General features: G+C 46.0%; 1 protein-coding gene across 1 annotated transcript in view; it reads right to left on the bottom strand.

Moving 5' to 3' along the window:
- Positions 1 to 945: 945 nt before the first annotated feature.
- fam83c (family with sequence similarity 83 member C) overlaps positions 946 to 20,007 on the bottom strand; it is a 35,109-nt gene continuing 16,047 nt past the window's right edge. The window contains exon 4 of the mRNA XM_068048858.1: positions 946 to 2,240. Coding sequence (XP_067904959.1) covers positions 1,403 to 2,240 — 838 coding nt within the window. The 3' untranslated portion in view covers positions 946 to 1,402. The remainder of the gene's footprint in view (positions 2,241 to 20,007) is intronic.

Here is a 20,007-nt window from a genome sequence, read left to right as displayed (position 1 = left end):
CTATTATATCTTCAAGATTAGAGATTTGACACTGCACATGGTTAGGCTGACAAAGTTCATTCTTATTTTTAAAAGACAGGCTTGGCATTTATATAGCACCTTTCATGACCTCAGGAAATTTCAAAGTGATTTATAGCCAATTAAATTCTTTTGAAGTGTAGTTACTGTTGTAATGTAGGAAACACGGCAGCCAATTTGCACACAGCAGGCTCCCAGAAACAGCAATGAGATAATGACCCGATAATCTGTTTTAGTGACATTGGCTGAGGGATAAATATTGATCATGACACCAAGAAGAGTTCCCTTGCTCTCCTTCAAAACAGTCATGGGATTCTTTACTAAAATAAAAGCAAAATACTGCAGATGCTGGAAATTTGAAATACAAACAGAAAGTGCTGGTATTACTCAGCAGGTCAGGCAGTATCTGTGGAGAGAGAAGCACAGTTAACGTTTCAGGTCTGTGACCTTTCATCAGAACATGGGATCCTTTACCTTCACCTGAAAGAACAGGTGGCGGCCTTCGTTTAAGGTCTCACCCGAAAGACGGCACCTCTGATAGTGCAGCACTCCCTCAGTGCTGCATAGATGTGCCCGAGTGAATTATGCACTCAAGTCTCTGCTGTGTGACATGAACCCATGACTTTCTGACTTTGAGTTGAATGTTACCAACTGACCCCAGCAGACACAAATAAAAAGCCTAAAGAGGAAAGAAATTGTGCACAGCAGTTGAGCAACACGTCTGTTCAACTCTTCTACTGAATGAACAGAAACCAAACATGGGAAGGTTAAAGAAAGGCATAAAAACAGAAAATGCTGGAAATACTCAGCAGGTCAGGCAGCATCTGTGGAGAGAAACAGAGTTAACGTTTTAGGTCTGTGACCTTGCATCAGAAAATGCTGCCTGACCTGCTGAGTATTTCCAGCATTTTCTGTTTTTAATTTCAGATTTTCAGCATCTGCAGTATTTTGCTTGTGCGCTAATGACAGGCATCACTGGTCTTCTGAAGGGCATCATTGCCATTGGAACAATTTTTCAAAAGTGCTTTTCAACATACGCACTTGGTTCATCTGAGCCATGCTCCCTGAGTCCTCAAAACCTCTAATTGGGAAATGATACTCATTTAAAGAGTCAACATTGCCACTTCACATCATCTTCATTGCCACTATACATGTGGCTGTGAATCAGGTTGACCCTGTGAAGCATCCATCCTACAGATTTTGAACAGCACAATCCCATCACACAGCACATCTTTCCCAGGCTCCAGATAGCAACTCTGTGTGGGAAATTGGTTCTTTCACTGAACACAGCAGCTTTGGTAACTTGACTGTCTGCAAGCTGATCAAGAAACAGTTATGTAGGAAACAGTCTGAAGAAGTCACTGCCAGGTTGAGGAATCCACGCTTAAGGACCATGTTTCATTAATTGAAACCGGCTGTAAAGATTTTTGGCCTTCATCTTATCATTATATTCCACCATCATTTCTAACTTACTATGCCCAAGTGTCATTCGATTTGCCGACTTGGTAATCCCCCCCGAGGGTTTCCGTAAATCTTTGGTGTGGTCATCGGGCTCTTCAGCTTGCCACAGAACTTCTCGACGATTGACCCTTGGTGAATTAGCAAGCCAAGGCCGCGGTGATGATGGAGGGGTTAGTTTTCTTGCATTGGACAAGTCATCCTTTGGCATTTTGGTTGTTCTAGATGGGACTATGGGACTTCCTCTCTGCTGGATAGCTGCCCCTTGATTTTGAAGGCGAGAGTTGAGTTGATAATGCATGCCTTGCATATTGCTGGGTTTTGCATCATTAAAGGCTAACCCAGTTGGCCTAGCCAATGGATCATGGGTCCGGTTATTGCTTGATTTGTCACTGTCTTTGATTTTATAGTCAATGTCAGAAGAGTTATTGTAAACACCAGGGCTGATTTGCTCGCGTTCCCTGAATACTTTAGCAGCTGGGGCAGCTAACTGTATGACACTCCGAGGACTACTGCCAGACTGGCTGCTGGATGGGTTGGAACAGACTGGATCCACTCGCCTCTCCTTCACAGCGTGCTGCTCTGGAAGGATCCGGAGATTGGACGCGTAATAAGAAAGATCCTCATCCATCGAGCAGGAGAAACGCTCAATTGGTTTTGACTCTGCGTAAAGGCATCGAAACTCATCATCAAATGCTCGCACTACCTGTCCCGTCGATAGTGAGACAAAATTGAGATGCACCTGTCCTGACAGCCAGGTAAAGCTAGAAAGAAAGAAAACATGGTCAATTTTTCTTCAGCACATGAAAGAAACCCCTTAGATGTTTTAGTTTTTCTGGACAAAACAGCACTTGCAGTTGAGAGAAGAAGTAGACAACCTACTCTGAGCCCCCTCCCAACACTGCTCAGAGCTGCCTACCTACAACATGTAAACAAAGGCCAAGAATGACTCTGAGGGCAGACTCGGAGGGCGGAGTTCCAGAGCGGTAAGTTACCTCGGGTAGGGAAAAAAAACTGAAAAAGTGACATCACAGGAAAGCTGTGACCTGATTGGCTGGTAGGGAATCTGTACCGAATTTGAAAATAAAACTGATAAAAATTGATTAAAACACTAATTAACTAAAAAATAAGTAGAGTAACTAAACCAGAGGGAGGCGATTACTGTGTTTAGTTAGCATTTAGTATTTATTGTAGAAATCTAGCACTAGGGACCACATAGTTAAGTGTATCATAATTTAGTAAGGATTTAATAAGTATTTATTTATTTTATATTAATTAACTAATTAGTGCTAGAAATGACAGTTAAAGGGGTGAAGTGCTTCACCTGTGAGATGTGGGAGGTCCGTGCCGCTTCCAGCGTTCCGGGCGACTACATCTGCAGGAAGTGTACCCAGTTGCAGCTCCTCACAGACCGCATGGATCGGTTGGAGCGGCAACTGGATGCACTTAGGAGCATGCAGGTGGCAGAAAGAGTCATAGACAGAAGTTTTAGAGAAGTGGTTACACCCAAGGTGCAGGCAGATAGATGGGTGACCGCTAGAAGGGGCAGGCAGTCAGTGCAGGAATCCCCTGTGGCTATCCCCCTCTCTAACAAGTATACCGTTTTGGATACTGTTGGGGGGGATGGCCTATCAGGGGAAAACAGCAGCAGTCAGAGCAGTGGCACCACGGCTGGCACTGTTGTTCAGCAGGGAGGGACAGAGCGCAGAAGAGCAATAGTTATAGGGGACTCTATAGTCAGGGGCATAGATAGGCGCTTCTGTGGACGTGAAAGAGACTCCAGGATGGTATGTTGCCTCCCTGGTGCCAGGGTCAAGGATGTCTCTGCACAGATAGGGGGCATTCTGAAGGGGGAGGGTGAAGAGCCAGAGGTTGTGGTACACATCGGTACCAACGACATAGGCAGGAAGAGTGACGAGGTCCTGTAGGGGGAGTTAGGTAGAAAGTTAAAAGACAGGACCTCTAGGGTTGTAATCTCTGGATTACTCCCTGTGCCACGTGCCAGTGAGGCTAGAAATAGGAAGATAGTGCAGCTAAACACGTGGCTGAGCAGCTGGTGTAGAAGGGAGGGTTTCAGATATCTGGACCATTGGGCTCTCTTCAGGGACAGATGGGACCTGTACAAGAAGGACGGGTTGCATCTAAACTGGAGGGGCACTAATATCCTGGCTGCAAGGTTTGCTAGCGTCACTCCGGAGGGTTTAAACGAGTGTGGCAGGGGGGTGGGAACCACAGCAGTAGGACAGCTAGTGAAATAAATGAGGAGGACATATTAAATAAGGCCAGCAGGACTAAGAGGAAGAACAGGCAGGGAGATGTTGCTGAGCACAGCGGGACTGGTGGTCTGAAGTGAATTTGTTTCAATGCGAGAAGTATAACAGGCAAGGCAGATGAACTTAGAGCTTGGATTAGTACTTGGAACTATGATGTTGTTGCTATTACAGGGACTTGGAAGAGGGAAGGGCAGGATTGGCAGCTAAATGTTCCAGGCTTTAGAAGCTTCAGGCAGGATAGAGGGGGATGTAAAAGGGGTGCGGGAGTTGCATTACTGGTTAAGGAGAATATCACAGCTGTACTGCGGGAGGACACCTCAGAGGGGTCATGCAGCGAGGCAATATGGGTGGAGCTCAGGAATAGGAAGGGTGCAGTCACGATGTTGGGGGTTTACTACAGGCCTCCCAACAGCCAGCGGGAGGTAGAGGAGCAGATATGTAGACAGGTTTTGGAAAGATGTAAAAGGTAACAGGGTTGTGGTGGTGGGTGATTTTAACTTCCCCCATATTGACTGGGACTCACTTAGTGCTAGGGGCTTGGATGGGGCTGAATTTGTGAAGAGCATCCAGGAGGGCTTCTTGAAACAGTATGTAGATAGTCCAATGAGGGATGGGGCCATTCTGGACCTGGTATTGGGGAATGAGCCCGGCCAGGTGGTTGAAGTTTCAGTGGGGGAGCATTTCGGGAGCAGTGACCATAATTCCATAAGTGTTAAGGTACTTGTGGATAAGGATAAGAGTAGTCCTCGGGTGAAGGTGCTAAATTGGGGGAAGGCTTATTATAACAATATTAGGTAGGAACTGAAGAATTTAGATTGGGGACGGCTGTTTGAGGGTAAATCAACATCTGACATGTGGGAGTCTTTCAAACGTCAGCTGATTAGAATCCAGGACCAGCATGTTCCTGTGAGGAAGAAAGACAAGTATGGCAAGTTTCAGGAAGCTTGGATAACACGGGATATTGTGAGCCTAGTCAAAAAGAAAAAGGAAGCACTTGAGGAATATAAAGACAGTAGGAAGGAACTTAAGCAAGGAGTTAGGAGGGCTAAAAGGGGTCATGAAAAGTCATTGGCAAACAGAATTAAGGAAAATCCCAAGGCTTTTTATACATATATAAAGAGCAAGAGGGTAACCAGGGAAAGGGTTGGCCCACTCAAGGACAGAGATGGGAATCTATGTGTGGAGCCAGAGGAAATGGGCGAGATGCTAAATGAGTACTTTGCATCAGTATTCACCAAAGAGTAGGACTTGGTGGATGATGAGCCTAGGGAAGGGAGTGCAAATAGTCTCAGTCATCTCATTATCAAAAAGGAGGTTGGGTGTCTTGCAAAGCATTAAGGTAGATAAGTCCCCAGGGCCTGATGGGATCTACCCCAGAATACTGAGGGAGGCAAGGGAAGAAATTGCTGGGGCCTTGACAGAAATCTTTGCATCCTCATTGGCTACAGGTGAGGTCCCAGAGGACTGGAGAATAGCCAATGTTGTGCCTTTGTTTAAGAAGGGTGGCAAGGATAATCCAGGAAATTATAGGCCGGTGAGCCTTATGTCAGTGGTAGGGAAACTATTAGAGAGGATTATTCGGGACAGGATTTACTCCCATTTGGAAACAAACGAACTTATTAGTGAGAGACAGCATCGTTTTGTGAAGGGGAGGTCGTGTCTCACTAATTTGATTGAGTTTTTTGAGGAAGTGACGAAGATGATTGATGAAGGAAGGGCAGTGGATGTTATCTGTATGGACTTCAGAAAAGCCTTTGACAAGATCCCGCATGGCAGACTGGTACAAAAGGTGAAGTCACACGGGATCAGAGGTGAGCTGGCAAGATGGATACAGAACTGGCTCGGTCATAGAAGACAGAGGGTAGCAGTGAAAGAGTGCTTTTCTGTATGGAGGGATGTGACTAGTGGTGTTCCGCAAGGATCAGTGCTGGGACCTTTGCTGTTTGTAGTATATATAAATGATTTGGGGGAAAATGTAGCTGGTCTGATTAGTAAGTTTGCGGATGACACAAAGGTTGGTGGAGTTGCGGATAATGATGAGGATTGTCAGAGGATACAGCAGGATATAGATCGGTTGGAGACTTGGGCGGAGAAATGGCAGATGGAGTTTAATCCGGACAAATGTGAGGTAATGCATTTTGGAAGGTCTAATGCAGGTGGGAAGTATACAGTAAATGGCAGAACCCTTAGGAGTATTGACAGGCAGAGAGATCTGGGCGTGCAGGTCCACAGGTCACTGAAAGTGGCAACGCATGTGAATAAGGTAGTCAAGAAGCCATGCAGCATGCTTGCCTTCATCGGTCAGGACATAGAGTATAAAAATTGGCAAGTCATGTTGCAGCTGTACAGAACCTTAGTTAGGCCACACTTAGAATATTGCGTGCAATTCTGGTCGCCACACTACCAGAAGGACTTGGAGGCTTTGGAGAGGGTGCAGAGGAGGTTTACCTGTATGTTGCCTGGTCTGGAGGGCATTAGCTATGAGGAGAGGTTGGAAAAACTCAGATGGTTTTCACCGGAACGAAGGAGATGGAGGGGCGACATGATAGAGGTTTACAAAGTTATGAGCGGCATGGACAGAGTGGATAGACAGAAGCTTTTTCCCAGGGTGGAAGAGTCAGTTACTAGAGGACATAGGTTTAAGGTGCGAGGGGCAAAGTTTAGAGGGGATGTGCGAGGCAAGTTTTTTTACACAGAGGGTGGTGAGTGCCTGGAACGTGCTGCCAGGGGAGGTGGTGGAAGCAGATACGATAGCGACGTTTAAGAGACATCTTGACAAATACATGAATAGGAAGGGAATAGAGGGATATGGGCCCCGGAAGTGCAGAAGGCGTTAGTTTAGGCAGGCATCAAGATCGGCGCAGACTTGGAGGGCCGAATGGCCTGTTCCTGTACTGTACTGTTCTTTGTTCCCTCTTTCCTTACGTGAGGCACCCTGATTTCATTTCGCACCTTCCTGCAGTAGTATGAAAATTACCTACATTCTACTGCTGCCATTGTACAGTGTCACAACATCACCGACACAGTGCTGCCACTATGTCCAATCCTTTCTTTGTAGTTTCCGTGGCACTAGTACTGCTTGGATTATTAAATACATTCTTAGACTCAATGTCCCTTTCAGTTGAGGGTTAAACAGAAGAGATAGGTCAAAAAATTCATTCACATCCAAAACCTGAATGGAAAGGCCAGATGCACACCTCGGGCAACATCAGCAAATCAGCAAACTGCAGACAGCTAATGGGCATCCCCAGGCAGGTGGCCCAAGAAGAGGCCTGGCAGGTCGGGCTGCTACTTTGCTGACTGCGGCCTTCAAATAAGTCGTTTAAGGGGACCGGAAGAGACAGTAGCAGTGGCGAGGCACCCATTTGGTGCACAAAAAAGGGGCACAATGCCATCGAATTTCCAGGCCATTAAGAGGAGACCTCCATACCTTCAGACACTAACTGTTTGTAGTTTCATCCACAGTGTGTTATCCAAACCACTCCTTGCTCCTGCACCCAAGTTTGGACGCCACGCACCTTCTGCCCACCTATTGCCTATTAAAATAGGCAATCACCACAACACAGAGTAAAGAGGTATGGATATGATTACATTCAGGATATAGGACAGAGAGTAGGAGAAATTTTTCCCCATCTAGAGAGTTGTCAGACTGTGGAATTGAAATTAGTGACCAGAGCAGAGACCATGTCAACATCAAAGAATAGGTTAGGTAGGTGACTAAAGGAAAGGGGAGAAGGTAATTTGGGACAAAGACTTTGGACTACTGTTCAAATGGATAACATAGGAAATAGGAGCAGGAGTAGGCCATTCAGCCCCTCAAGCCTGCCCCGCGGTTCAATAAGATCATGGCTGATCTGTCCCAGGCCTCAACTCCTCTTTCGGGCCTGCTCCGCATAACCCTCGACTCCCAAGATTTCAAAAATCGATCTACCTTCTCCTTAAATACATTTAGGGATCTAGTCTCCACAACTCTCTGAGGTAGAGAATTCCAGGGATTCACCTCAAAGAAGAAATTCCTTCACATCTCAGTTTTAAGGCTGCATTTGCTGACAATGCAACCACTAGGTATCGCAATACTTGCACATACGCAAATGCAGGCTCTTCAACTGGAACGTCAGTGTCTGCGATGTTCAGGCAGCTGCCAGGATTAAAGATGGCGCTGCTCAATTTATCACAGGAAATGCTTATGGCTAGCTCGTTCGAGCAAACTAACCTTACATTAAGTTGGGTGGGAGCCCGGTAATATGCTACCAAGTAGTTATAGGATACTAACTGTAATCGTCAGATCCATTTAATATTCCAGTAATCCTATTCAATACAAAAGGAATTTTATGATTGAATTTCCATTGGAAGATAGTGAATTGGCACCCCAATCGATGGAAAAGAAAATTGGGCAGAGTATAAAATGTGCTGCCAATTCATTAATGTGATATGTTTATATGACTGACCAGAACTGATTTCACCCAGACACGGCTATTAGCTCCCGCCCCACTGGCCACTCTCTCCCCTCAGCAACTCGCTTTCTCCCCCTCCTCCCTGCTGGCCACTTCTCCCCCCTCAGCCGCTTGCTCCAGAACTTGCTGCTCCCCCCTCACCCACTTCCCTGACCGATTCTTCCTCGCTCGTGCCACCCCACTCTCCAGCTGCTCAATCTCCGCTTCCCTCCAACCACCCCCTAGCCGCTAGCTCTGGGCTGCGCTGCTTCCCTCCTATTGGCCAATCACTCCCACGTTTCATCAGTCACCAGGCACCACCCGAAGAAGCAAGGTGGACTTCAAAAGGTGACGGAGCGACGTAGGAGCGAGTGGCCGAAAGGAGGGAAGCGGTTCAGCCTAGACCTAGAGGCTGGAGGGGGATGCAGGGAGGAAAGCCACTGGAGAACGGGGTGGCACGAAGCGAAGAACAATCGGCCAGTGGAGGGGCGAGCAGCGAGGTCTGGAGCAAGCAGCTGAGGGCAGGAAGCGTCGAGGTCTGGAGCGAGTTGCCAAGGGGAGAGAGCGGCCAGTGGGGTGGGAGCGAATGACAGTGATCGATTTCCACCCTTGAAGTCTCACATTCAGCCACTTCCTCCAGCCGAGTGGGGGCTGGATACCCGATGACGCTTTATCGCGCAGGCGCGAAGATGGACCGGGCGGAGATTCGCGATGACGTAGGCGCTCCGCGATTACGCCATCCCGCGCATGCGCCACTAAGTCCGGGCAAGATGTAGCTGCACATGTGCGCAGGTTGGCGCACTCTGATGACGTCAGCAGGCCGATGCGTTGTCAGAAATCACTTTGCAGTTTTAAATGTGTGACCCCTTATTCTGTAACTATGTCCCCTAGTTGGAGATTCCCCCACCAGTGGAAATGTATTCTCAACATCTACCCTGTCAAGTCCCCTTAGAATCTTACATGTTTCAATAAGATCACCTCTCATTCTTCTAAACTTCAATGAATAAAATCCTAATCTGTTTAGCCGTTCTTGACAAGACAACCCCTTCATCCAGGAATCAGCCTAGTGAACCTTTTCTGAACTGCCTCCAATGCTAGTATATCCTTCTTTAAATACGGGGACCAACACTGTCCGCAGTATTCCAGGTGTGGCCTCACCAACACCCTGTACAGTTGTAACAAGACTTCCCTATTTTTAAACTCTAACTCCCTCGCAATAAAGGCCAAAATTCCATTTGTCTTCCTAATTACTTGCTGCACCTGCATGCTAATCTTTTGTGTTTCGTGTACAAGAACACCCAGATCCCTCTGTACTGCAGTATTTTGTAGTCTTTCTCCATCTAAATAATAATCTGCCTTTTTATTCTTCCTACCAAAGTGGATGACCTCACACTTTCCCACATTGAACTCCATCTGTCAAGTTTTTGCCCACTCACTTAACCTATCTATATCCCTTTGCAGATTCTTTGTGTCCTCATCACAACATGCCTTCCCGCCTATTTTTGTATCAACAGCAAATATGGATACAGAACACTCTATCCCTTCCTCCAAGCCAATGATATAGACAGTAAATGGATGAGGCCCTAGGACCGATCCTGGTGGCACCCCAGTAGTTATGGCTTTCCAACCCGAAAAAGACCCATTAATCCCGACTCTGCCTTCTGTGTGTTAGCCAATCCTCAATCCATGCCAACACATTACCCCCAATACCCTAAGCTCTTATTTTGTGCAATAACCTTTTATGTGGCACCTTATCAAAAGCCTCCTGAAAATCCAAATACACTACATCTACCGGTTCCCCTTTACCCACTCTGCTTGTTGTATCCTCAAAGAACTCTAGCAAATTTGTCAAACATGATTTCCCTTTCATAAAATTATGTTGACTCTGTTTGATTGCATTATGTTTTTCTAAATGTCCTGCTATTTCTTCCTTAATAATGGACTCTAGCATTTCCCCAATGACAGATGTTAAGCTAACTGGTCTATAGTTTCCTGCTTTCTGTCTCCCTCCTTTCTTGAATAGGGGTGTCACATTAGCGGTTTTCCAATCCACTGGTACCCTACCGGAATCCAGTGAGTTTTGGTATATTATAACCAATGCCTCCATTATCTCTGCAGCCACTTCTTTTAAAACCATTGGATGCAGGCCATCAGGTCCTGGCGACTTGTCTGCCTTTAGTCTCATCAGCTTGTCCAGCACCTTTTCCCTCATGATAGAGATTGTTACAAGTTCCTCCCTCCCATTTACACCTTGCTCATCTATTATTGTTGGGATGTTTATAGTGTCCTCCACTGTGAAGACCGATGCAAAACATTGGTTTAAATTATCTGCCATTTCCTTGTTCACTGTTATTAATTCCCCATTCTCATCCTCTAAGGGTTCCACATTTACTGTAGCTACTCTCTTCCTTTTTATATACCCATAGAAGCTCTTACTGTTTGAGAGTAAATTGGCAAGAAATATAAAAACAATCAATTTTCTCCCTCTTTATTAGTTTCTTAGTCATCCGCTGTTGGTTTCTAAAAAATTCCCAATCCTCTGGCCTACCACTCATTTTCGCCACTTTGTATGCCTTTGTTTTTGATTTGATACTCTCCTTAACTTGCTTGGTTATCCATGGGTGGTTTATTGTTCTCTTCGAGTCCTTCGTTCTGACTGGAATAAATGTCTGCTGAGTATTATGAAATATCTGCTTAAAAGTCTGCCACTGCTCATCTTCTGACTTTTCCTTTAGTCTATTTTCCCAGCCTGCTTTAGACAACTCTTTCTTCATACCTCTGTAATTGCCCTTGTTTAAGTTGAAGACCCTGGTTTGAGACCAGAGTTGCTCACCCTCAAACTGAATTTGAAATTGTACCACGTTATGATCATTTCCCCCTTCAACATCTTTAACTACGAGATCTCTTATTAATCCTACCTCATTACACAATACCAAATCTAAAATAGCCTGTTCCTGGGTAGGTTCTGCAACGTATTGTTCGAAGAAACAATCCCTGATGCACTCTATAAATTCGTCTTCCATGTTACCCTTGCCAATTTGATTTGTCCAGTCTATATGCAGATTAAAATCACCCATGATAACTGCAGTGCCCTTCTTACACGCCTACATTATTTCCTGATTAATACTTTGTCCTACAGAGAAGCAACTCCTCGGGGGTCTATAGACCACTCCCACCTGTGATTTCTTTCCCTTGCTATTCCTTATTGCCACCCAAACTGATTCTACATCATGATCTATTACACCTATATCATTACTCACAACTGCATTGATCCCTTCCTTTAATAACTTCCTTTTCCTTTCTGCCTATTCTTCTGGAACGTCGAATATCCTTGAACATCGAGTTTCCAGTCCTGATCATCCTGCAACCACGTCTCTATGATAGCTATCAAATCATATTAATTTATTTCGATTTGTGCCGTCAGCTCATCTATCTTGTTACAAATGCTACGTGCATTCAGATAAAGAGCCTTAAGCTTTGATGTTTTACCATTTTTACCTACTCTAGTTCTGATTACTGCTGTACTTTTATGCTTGTATTCTGTGTCCCTTCCTGCCACACTCTGATTAATGTATGCCCCTTCACTACCCTGCACCTCTGCTCTCTTATTACCTTTCCACTTTTTAAACTTCCTTTCAATTGAACCCTCCCCCTACTATTTAGTTTAAAGCCTTATCTACAATCCTAGTTATACGATTCACCAGGACACTGGTCCCAACATGGTTCAAATGAAGCCCATCCCAACGGAACAGCTCTCTCTTTCCCCAGTACTGGGGCCAGTGTCCCATGAATCGGAACCCATTTCTCTCACACCAATCTTTGAGCTACGTGTTTACCTCTCTAATCTTATTTACCCTATGCCAATTTGCATGTGGCTCAGATAGTAATCTGGAGATTATTACCTTTGTGCTTCTGCTTTTTAATTTAGCCCCAAGCTGCTCACAGTCCCTCAGCAGAACCTCTTTCCGAGTCCTACCTATGTCGTTGGTACCTATGTGGACCATGACAACTGGATCCTTCCCCTCCCACTCCAAGTTCCTCTCCAACCCAGAAGAGATGTCCTTAACCTTGGCACCAGGTAGGCAACAGCCTTCAGGACTCTCTATCTTTGCTGCAGAGAGCAGTATCTGTTCCCCTAACTATGCTATCCCCTATTACAACTACATTTCTCTTTTCTCCCCCCACTTGAATGCACTCTGAACCATGGTGCTGTGGTCAGTTCGCTCCCACATGCTACAGCTGCAACACATCGCCTGCCCAGCCATCGCGATTCTATTTAATTAATTAATTTGGATCTCAAATACACCAGCAAAGTCTGGTTGGGCCAAACAGCTGGATGTGTTGTAATTTTTACATAATTTACACAGCAGATCCAAGTGATTCATTCATCCAGCTCCCACAAAGCTCACATCGAAACCAGGTTCCATTGCAATAGCCATGGGAGTTTCAGTCAATCACCCAGTATTATATATTATGACCAACACATCGCTAGCATAGCTTAATGTCATTTGTGTAGAAGATTTTGATTTGCATTATGGACTTTTATAGTTATATTTTAAAATGAAAAATTAGTTTAGTAAAAGCAATTTGCAACTACATTAAACTAGGACACAATTTTCACACTGCCTCTTTCTTTAATTTGTTCTTAGGACATGGGTGATGTCAGCATAGCTTAATTTACTGCCCATCCCTAGTTGTCCCGGGAAGGTGTGGCAATCGTCTTCACAACTTTAGCGGGCACTAAGAATTATGCACACCATATCGGACTGGCATGCATCCCCTCTGAACAACAGCAGCAAACCAGTTGTGTTTTTATGACAATCTGGCAGCTTTCACAGTCGCTGGTCCTGGTGCCAGCCCACAAATCAAATTTTTTGAATTCAATTTCAGAACTGGCCCACGGTGGGATTTGACCTCCCAACCTCTAGGTTGCTGGTCTAGGACCATAACTGTAACCGTCTAAATCTGGTACAGCTCAAGTGCACGTGCCTTTTTTTTTTACAAAAGTAAAAATCTTCCTCCAACCTCCTCCCCAGTTTGAAATGCTTGCCTCTGTTCCTCTTTGACAAGCTGAAGATTAGTGAGCGAACCAGCTCCCATGCTCCAGGCCAAGGCTACAGCTGCTGTGAATTCAACCAGATTAAATCTTTTGTGCATGTACAGTCATGACTAAAGAGTTGACCGTCTCAAGTAGCGCGTTTAATGCATTTGGCAAATTCCTTTACATGCTACTAGTCACCAGTTCACAAAGCAGTTTTCCATGGATTCAATTTTCCTTGATAATGCACTACTTAAAAAAAGGAAAGATTGTTTTTTATTCATGCATGGGATGTGGGCGTCAATGGCTAGAACTGCATTTATTGCCCATCCCTAGTTGCCCTTGAGAAGATGGTGATGAGCTGTCTTCTTGAACCGCTGTAGTCCATGTGGGGTAGGTACACCCATAGTGCTGTTAGGAAGGGAGTTCCAGGATTTTAACCCAGCGACAGTGAAGGAACAATGATATAGTTCCAAGTCAGAATGGCGTGTGTGGCTTGGAGGGGAACTGGTGTGGTGTGCCCATGCATCTGCTGCCCTTGACTTCGAGGTGGTAGAGGTCGTGGGTTTGGATGGTTCTGTCTAAGGAGCCTTGGTGAGCTGCTGCAGTGCATCTTGTAGATGGAACATAGAACATAGAACAGTACAGCACAGTACAGGCCCTTCGGCCCACGATGTTCTGCCGACCCTTTAACCTACTCTAAGATCAAACTACCTACATACCCTTCATTCTACTATCATCCATGTACCTATCCAAGAGTCGCTTAAATGTCCCTAATGTATCTGCTTCTACTACCACCGCTGGCAGTGCATTCCACGCACCCACCACTCTCTGTGTAAAGAACCTACCTCTGAAATCTCCCCTAAACCTTCCTCCAATCACCTTAAAATTATGCCCCCTGGTGATGGCCCTTTCTGCCCTGGGAAAAAGTCTCTGGCTATCCACTCTATCTATGCCTCTCATCATCTTGTACCCATCTATCAAGTCACCTCTCATCCTTCTTCGCTCCAATGAGAAAAGCCCTAGCTCCCTCAACCTTTCTTCATAAGACATGCCCTCCAGTCCAGGCAGCATTCTGGTAAATCTCCTCTGCGCCCTCTCTAAAGCTTCCACATCCTTCCTATAATGAGGCGACCAGAACTGAACACAATATTCCAAGTGTGGTCTAACCAGGGCTTTATAGAGCTGCAGCATAATCTCGCGGCTCTTAAACTCAATCCCCCTGTTAATGAAAGCCAACACACCATACGCCTTCTTAACAACCCTATCAACTTGGGTGGCAACTTTGAGGGATCTATGGACGTGGACCCCAAGATCCCTCTGTTCCTCCAAACTGCCAAGAATCCTGTCTTTAAGCCTGTATTCTGCATTCAAATTCGACCTTCCAAAATGAATCACTTCACACTTTTCCAGGTTGAACTCCATCTGCCACTTCTCAGCCCAGCTCCGCATCCTGTCAATGTCCCGTTGCAACCTACAACAGCCCTCCACACTATTCACAACTCCAGCAACCTCATCCAAGTCATTTATAAAAATCACAAAGAGCAGAGGTCCCAGAACAGATCCCTGCGGAACACCACTGGTCACCGAGCTCCAGGCTGAATACTTTCCATCTACTACCACCCTCTGTCTTCTATGGACCAGCCAATTCTGTATCCAGACAGCCAAATGTCCCTGCATCCCATGCCTCCTTACTTTCTGAATGAGCCTACCATGGGGAACCTTATCAAATGCCTTGCTAAAATCCATATACACCACATCCACTGCTCTTCCTTCATCAACGTGTTTTGTCACATCCTCAAAGAATTCAATAAGGCTTGTGAGGCATGACCTGCCCCTCACAAAGCCATGCTGACTTTCTCTAATCAAACTATGCTTTTCCAAATAATCATAAATCCTGTCTCTCAGAATCCTCTCCAATAATTTGCCCACCACCGACGTAAGACTGACTGGTCTGTAATTCCCAGGGTTATCCCTATTCCCTTTCTTGAACAAGGGAATAACATTTGCCACCCTCCAATCATCTGGTACTACTCCAGTGGACAGTGAGGACGCAAAGATCATCGCCAAAGGCGCGGCAATCTCTTCCCTCGCTTCCCGTAATAACCTTGGGTATATCCCGTCTGGCCCCGGGGACTTATCTATCCTCATGTCTTTCAAAATTTCCAGCACACCTCCTTCTTAACATCAACCTGTTCGAGCATATCAGCCTGTTTCACGCTGTCCTCACAAACGACAAGGTCCCTCTCACTAGTGAATACTGAAGCAAAGTATTCATTAAGGACCTCCCCTACCTCCTCCGACTCCAGGCACAAGTTCCCTCCACTATCCCCGATTGGCCCTACCCTCACTCTGGCCATCCTGTTGTTCCTCACATAAGTGTAGAACGCCTTCGGATTTTCCTTCATCCTACCCGCCAAGACTTTTTCATGTCCCCTTCTAGCTCTCCTAAGTCCATTCTTCAGTTCCTTCCTGGCTACTTTGTAACCCTCTAGAGCCCTGTCTGATCCTTGCTTCCTCAACCTTAAGTAAGCTTCTTTCTTCCTCTTGACTAGCTGTTCCACATCTCTTGTCATCCAAGTTCCTTCACACTACCATCCCTTCCTTGCCTCATCGGGACAAACCTATCCAGCAGTCGCAGCAAGTGCTCCCTAAACAACCTCCACATTTCTGTCGTGCATTTCCCTGAGAACATCTGTTCCCAGTTTATGCTCCCCAGTTCCTGCCCAATAGCATTGTAATTCCCCCTCCCCCAATTAAATATTTTCCCATCCCGTCTGCTCCTGTCCCTCTCCATGACTACAGTAAAGGTCAGAGAGTTGTGATCACTATCACCGAAATGCTCTCCCAGCGAGAGATCTGGTGTTGTTGGGGGTTGGGGGGGGGTTGGGGTAGCACTTTCACCTCTGAGTCAGAAGGTTGTTGGTTTAAGTCCTGCTCCAGAGACTTAAACACAAATTCTAGGCTGGCACGCCAGGGCAGTACTGAGGGAGCGCTGCACTGTCGGAGGGTCAGTACTGAGGGAGCGCTGCACTGTCGGAGGGTCAGTACTGAGGGAGCGCTGCACTGTCGGAGGGTCAGTACTGAGGGAGCGCTGCACTGTCGGAGGGTCAGTACTGAGGGAGCGCTGCACTGTCGGAGTTTCCATCTTTTGGATGCGACGTTAAACCAAGGCCCAGCCTGTCCTTTCACTTGGATGTAAAAGATCTTCTGGCACTATTGCAAAGAAGACCAGGGGAGTTTGCCTGGGTGTCCTGGCCAATATTAGTCTCAATCAATGCCACTAAAACAGATGATTTGGTCATTTATTGTCCTTTGTGGCAGCTTGCTGTGCACACACTGGCTGTCATATTACAACAATTACATTTCAAAAGTGTATCATTGAATGTCAAACCTTTGGACTTCTTAAGGTTGTGAAAGCTTGCATTTCTATAGACTCTATTTCTTCTTTTACATGGGGAATCCTATCCATCGGCAAAGTTTTTTAAAATACAAATTGGTCAGCTTGGTGTCTGCTAAGTACTGAAACTCATCCATCTCCATGCTCAAGAGTCTCGAAAGCAAATTCCTGAAAAACCCTCAAGATTAATTGCATTTGCCTGATATGGAGTGACACACACCTGACTTACCTAAAGCCACAGAACAAATGCAGGTTTAGGGTCACCTCTCCCCACAACCCACAAACATACTCAAGGCTGGAGTTTAACTAGCCAATAGATCAGTTACCAACTCACAGCACCCAAGTCGTTGGGAGCGCTGAGCTTTCTATAAACGGAATAGAATCAGGTGCTTTCTCTGGGTTTGAAGGCTTATAAAATCTGTTGGGAGGTTTTGATTAACAGTTGCCAGGAATTAGAGTGTAAAGATAAGATAAGAGCTTATAAAATCCACCCTGCACCTATGTCAGCTCTCCGTTTCATAGAAATGATCCAGTGCAGGAGGCCATTCAGCCCATCATGCCTGTACCAGTTCTTCGAGAGCTACCAATTAGTCTTGTTCCCCCTGCTCTTCTTACACAGCCCTGCAATTTTTTCCCCTTCAAGTACTCATCCAATTCCCTTTTGAAAATTACTATCAAATCTCTTCCTACCACCTTTCAAGCAGTGTGTTCCAGATCATAACAAATTACTGCGTAAAACATTTTTCATTATCTCAACATAACCCTACCCCACTCCGCCCACTAATGTTATTTCCTCTAAGCTGTGCAGCAGTCAATAGTTCCCGCACAGGCCACACACAAGTTGGTCCTTTTATGATACTGCATGTGTGCAGCCAGGCAAAAAGATTTCAAGGGCCTGTGCACCAAAAATAAAATTAAAGGGTACATCACCGCCCAATCCCCACTTCTTTTGCCAATTACCTTAAAAATGCATCCCGTTTACATAAAAGTTTTGGAAAGTTCACAAGCAGCAGCACAACAACCCAGAGGAAGGCAGTTCAAATCCCCCCACGGCGCTCTTTGTGAGTTTGAATTCAAATAATATGGTTACCTCCAGGAAAAAAAAAGGCCTATTGTAAACTGGCTCCCTTGCATCCATCAAGGAAGAGAATCTGCCACCCTTATCTGGTCTGGTCTACTTGTGACACTTGCATCAACTACAAGTATATAAATTGTGTTTTTTTTTTAATTCTTGGGACGGGAGAATCACTGGCAAGGACAGCATTTATTGCCCTCCATAACTGCCCTGGAGAAGGCAGTGGTGAGACAGCTTTTTGAATTGCTGCAGCACATGTGCTGTAGATACACCCACAGTGCTGTTAGGAAGGGAGTTCCAGGATTTTGACCCAGGGACAGTGAAGGGACAGAGATATATTTCCAAGTCAGGATGGTGTGAGACTTGGATGGGAACTTGTAGGTGGTGGTGCTCCCATGTGTCTGCTACCCTTGTTCTTGAGTGTTGTTGGAGCTGCACTCATCCAGGCAAGTGGAGAATATTCCATCACACTCCTGACTTGTGCCTTTTAGATTGTGGACAGGCTTTGGGGAGTCAGAAAATGTGCTACTCTTTGTAGAATTTCCAGCCTCTGACCTGCTCTTGTAGCCTCAGCATTTTTATGGCTCGTCAAGTTAAGTTTCTGGTCAATGGTAACCCCCAGGCTGTTGATGTTAGGGGATTCAGTGATAGTAATGCCATAGATTGTCAAGGGGAAATAGTTCATTGAATCATAGAAAATTTACAGCATGGAAAGAGGCCACTTAGCCCATCATGTCTGTGCTTAGTTAGGTTCTCTAGGAGATTGTCATTGCCTGGCACTTGTGCGGCACAAATGTTACTTGCCACTTATCAGCCCATGCCTGAATGCTGCCCAGGTCTTGCTGCATGCAGGCACAGACTGCTTCAGTATCTGAGGCGTTGCAAATGGTACTGAACACTGTGAAATCATCAGTGAACATCCTCACTTCTGACTTTAGGCTGGAGGGAAAGCTATTGATGAAGCAGCTGAAGATGGTTGGGCCTAGGACACTACCCTGAGGAACTACTGCAGCAATGGGGCTGAGATGATTGGCCTCCAACAACCGTAACCAGTTTCCTTTGCACTGGGTATGACTGCAGCCAGCGGAGAGTTTTCCCGATTCTCATTGACTCCAGTTTTGCTAGGGGTCCTTGATGTCACACTTGGTCAAATGCTGCCTTGATGTCAAGGGCAGTCACTCTCACCTCACCTCTTGAGCTCAGCTCTTTTGTCCATGTTTGAACCAAGGCTGTAATGAGGTCAGGAGATGAATGGCCCTGGCGGAATCCAAATTGAGCTTTGGTAACCAGGTTGCCGCTGGTGCCAGTCGATAGCACTGTCGATGACACCTTCAATCACTTTGCTGATGATTGAGAGTAGACTGATAGGGCAGTAATTGGCTGGGTTGGATTTATCTTGCTTTCTGTGGACAGGACATACCTGTGCAATTTTCCACATTGTCAGATAGATACCCGTGTTGTAGCTGTACTGGAACAGCTTGGCTAAGGGTGTGCTAGTTCTGGAGCACGTCTTCACTATTACTGCCAGAATGTTGTCAGGGCCCATAGCCTTTGCAGTATCCAGTGCCTTCAGCCATTTATGGATATCACATGGAGTGAATCGAATTGGCTGAGTACTGGCAGTGGTAGGGACCTCAGGAGGAGGCGGAAATGGATCATCCACTTTGCACTTCTGGCTGAAGGTGGATGCAAATGCTTCAGCCTTGTCTTTCGCATGGACGTGCTGGGCTCTCCCATTGTTGAGGATGGGGATGTTTTTGGAGCCTCCTCCTCCAGTTGTTTAATTGTCTGCCACCATTCATGACTGGATGTGGCAGATCAGTGATCTGTTTGTTGTGGGATCACTTAGCTCTGTCCATCGCATGCTGCTCCACTGTTTAGCATGCATGAAATCCTGTGTTATAACTTCACCAGGTTGGGACCTCAGTTTTGGCATGTCTGGTGCTGCTCCTGGCATACTCTCCTACACTCCTCATTGAACCATAGTTGGTCCCCTGGTTTGATGGTAGTGGTAGAGTGGAGGATATGCCAGGCCATGAGGTAACAGATTGTGGTTGAATACTATCCTGCTGCTGCTGGCCCACAGCGCCTCATGGATGCCCAGTTTTGAGCTGCTAGATCTGTTCTGAATCTACCCCATTTAGCACAGTGGCCATGCCACACAACACAATGGAGGGTGTCCTCAATGGAGGGTGCGACTTCGTCTCCAGAAGGACTATCACAGACTCTTCAATCACCAACCCTGGATATGTCCTGACCCACCGGCAGGACAGACCCACCTGAGGTGCTGGCACAGTGGTGTACAGTCAGAA

Source organism: Heterodontus francisci, chromosome 16, assembly GCF_036365525.1.
Source record: "Heterodontus francisci isolate sHetFra1 chromosome 16, sHetFra1.hap1, whole genome shotgun sequence".
NCBI classification, from domain to species: domain Eukaryota; kingdom Metazoa; phylum Chordata; class Chondrichthyes; order Heterodontiformes; family Heterodontidae; genus Heterodontus; species Heterodontus francisci.
This window is presented reverse-complemented; position numbering and strand designations above follow the sequence as displayed.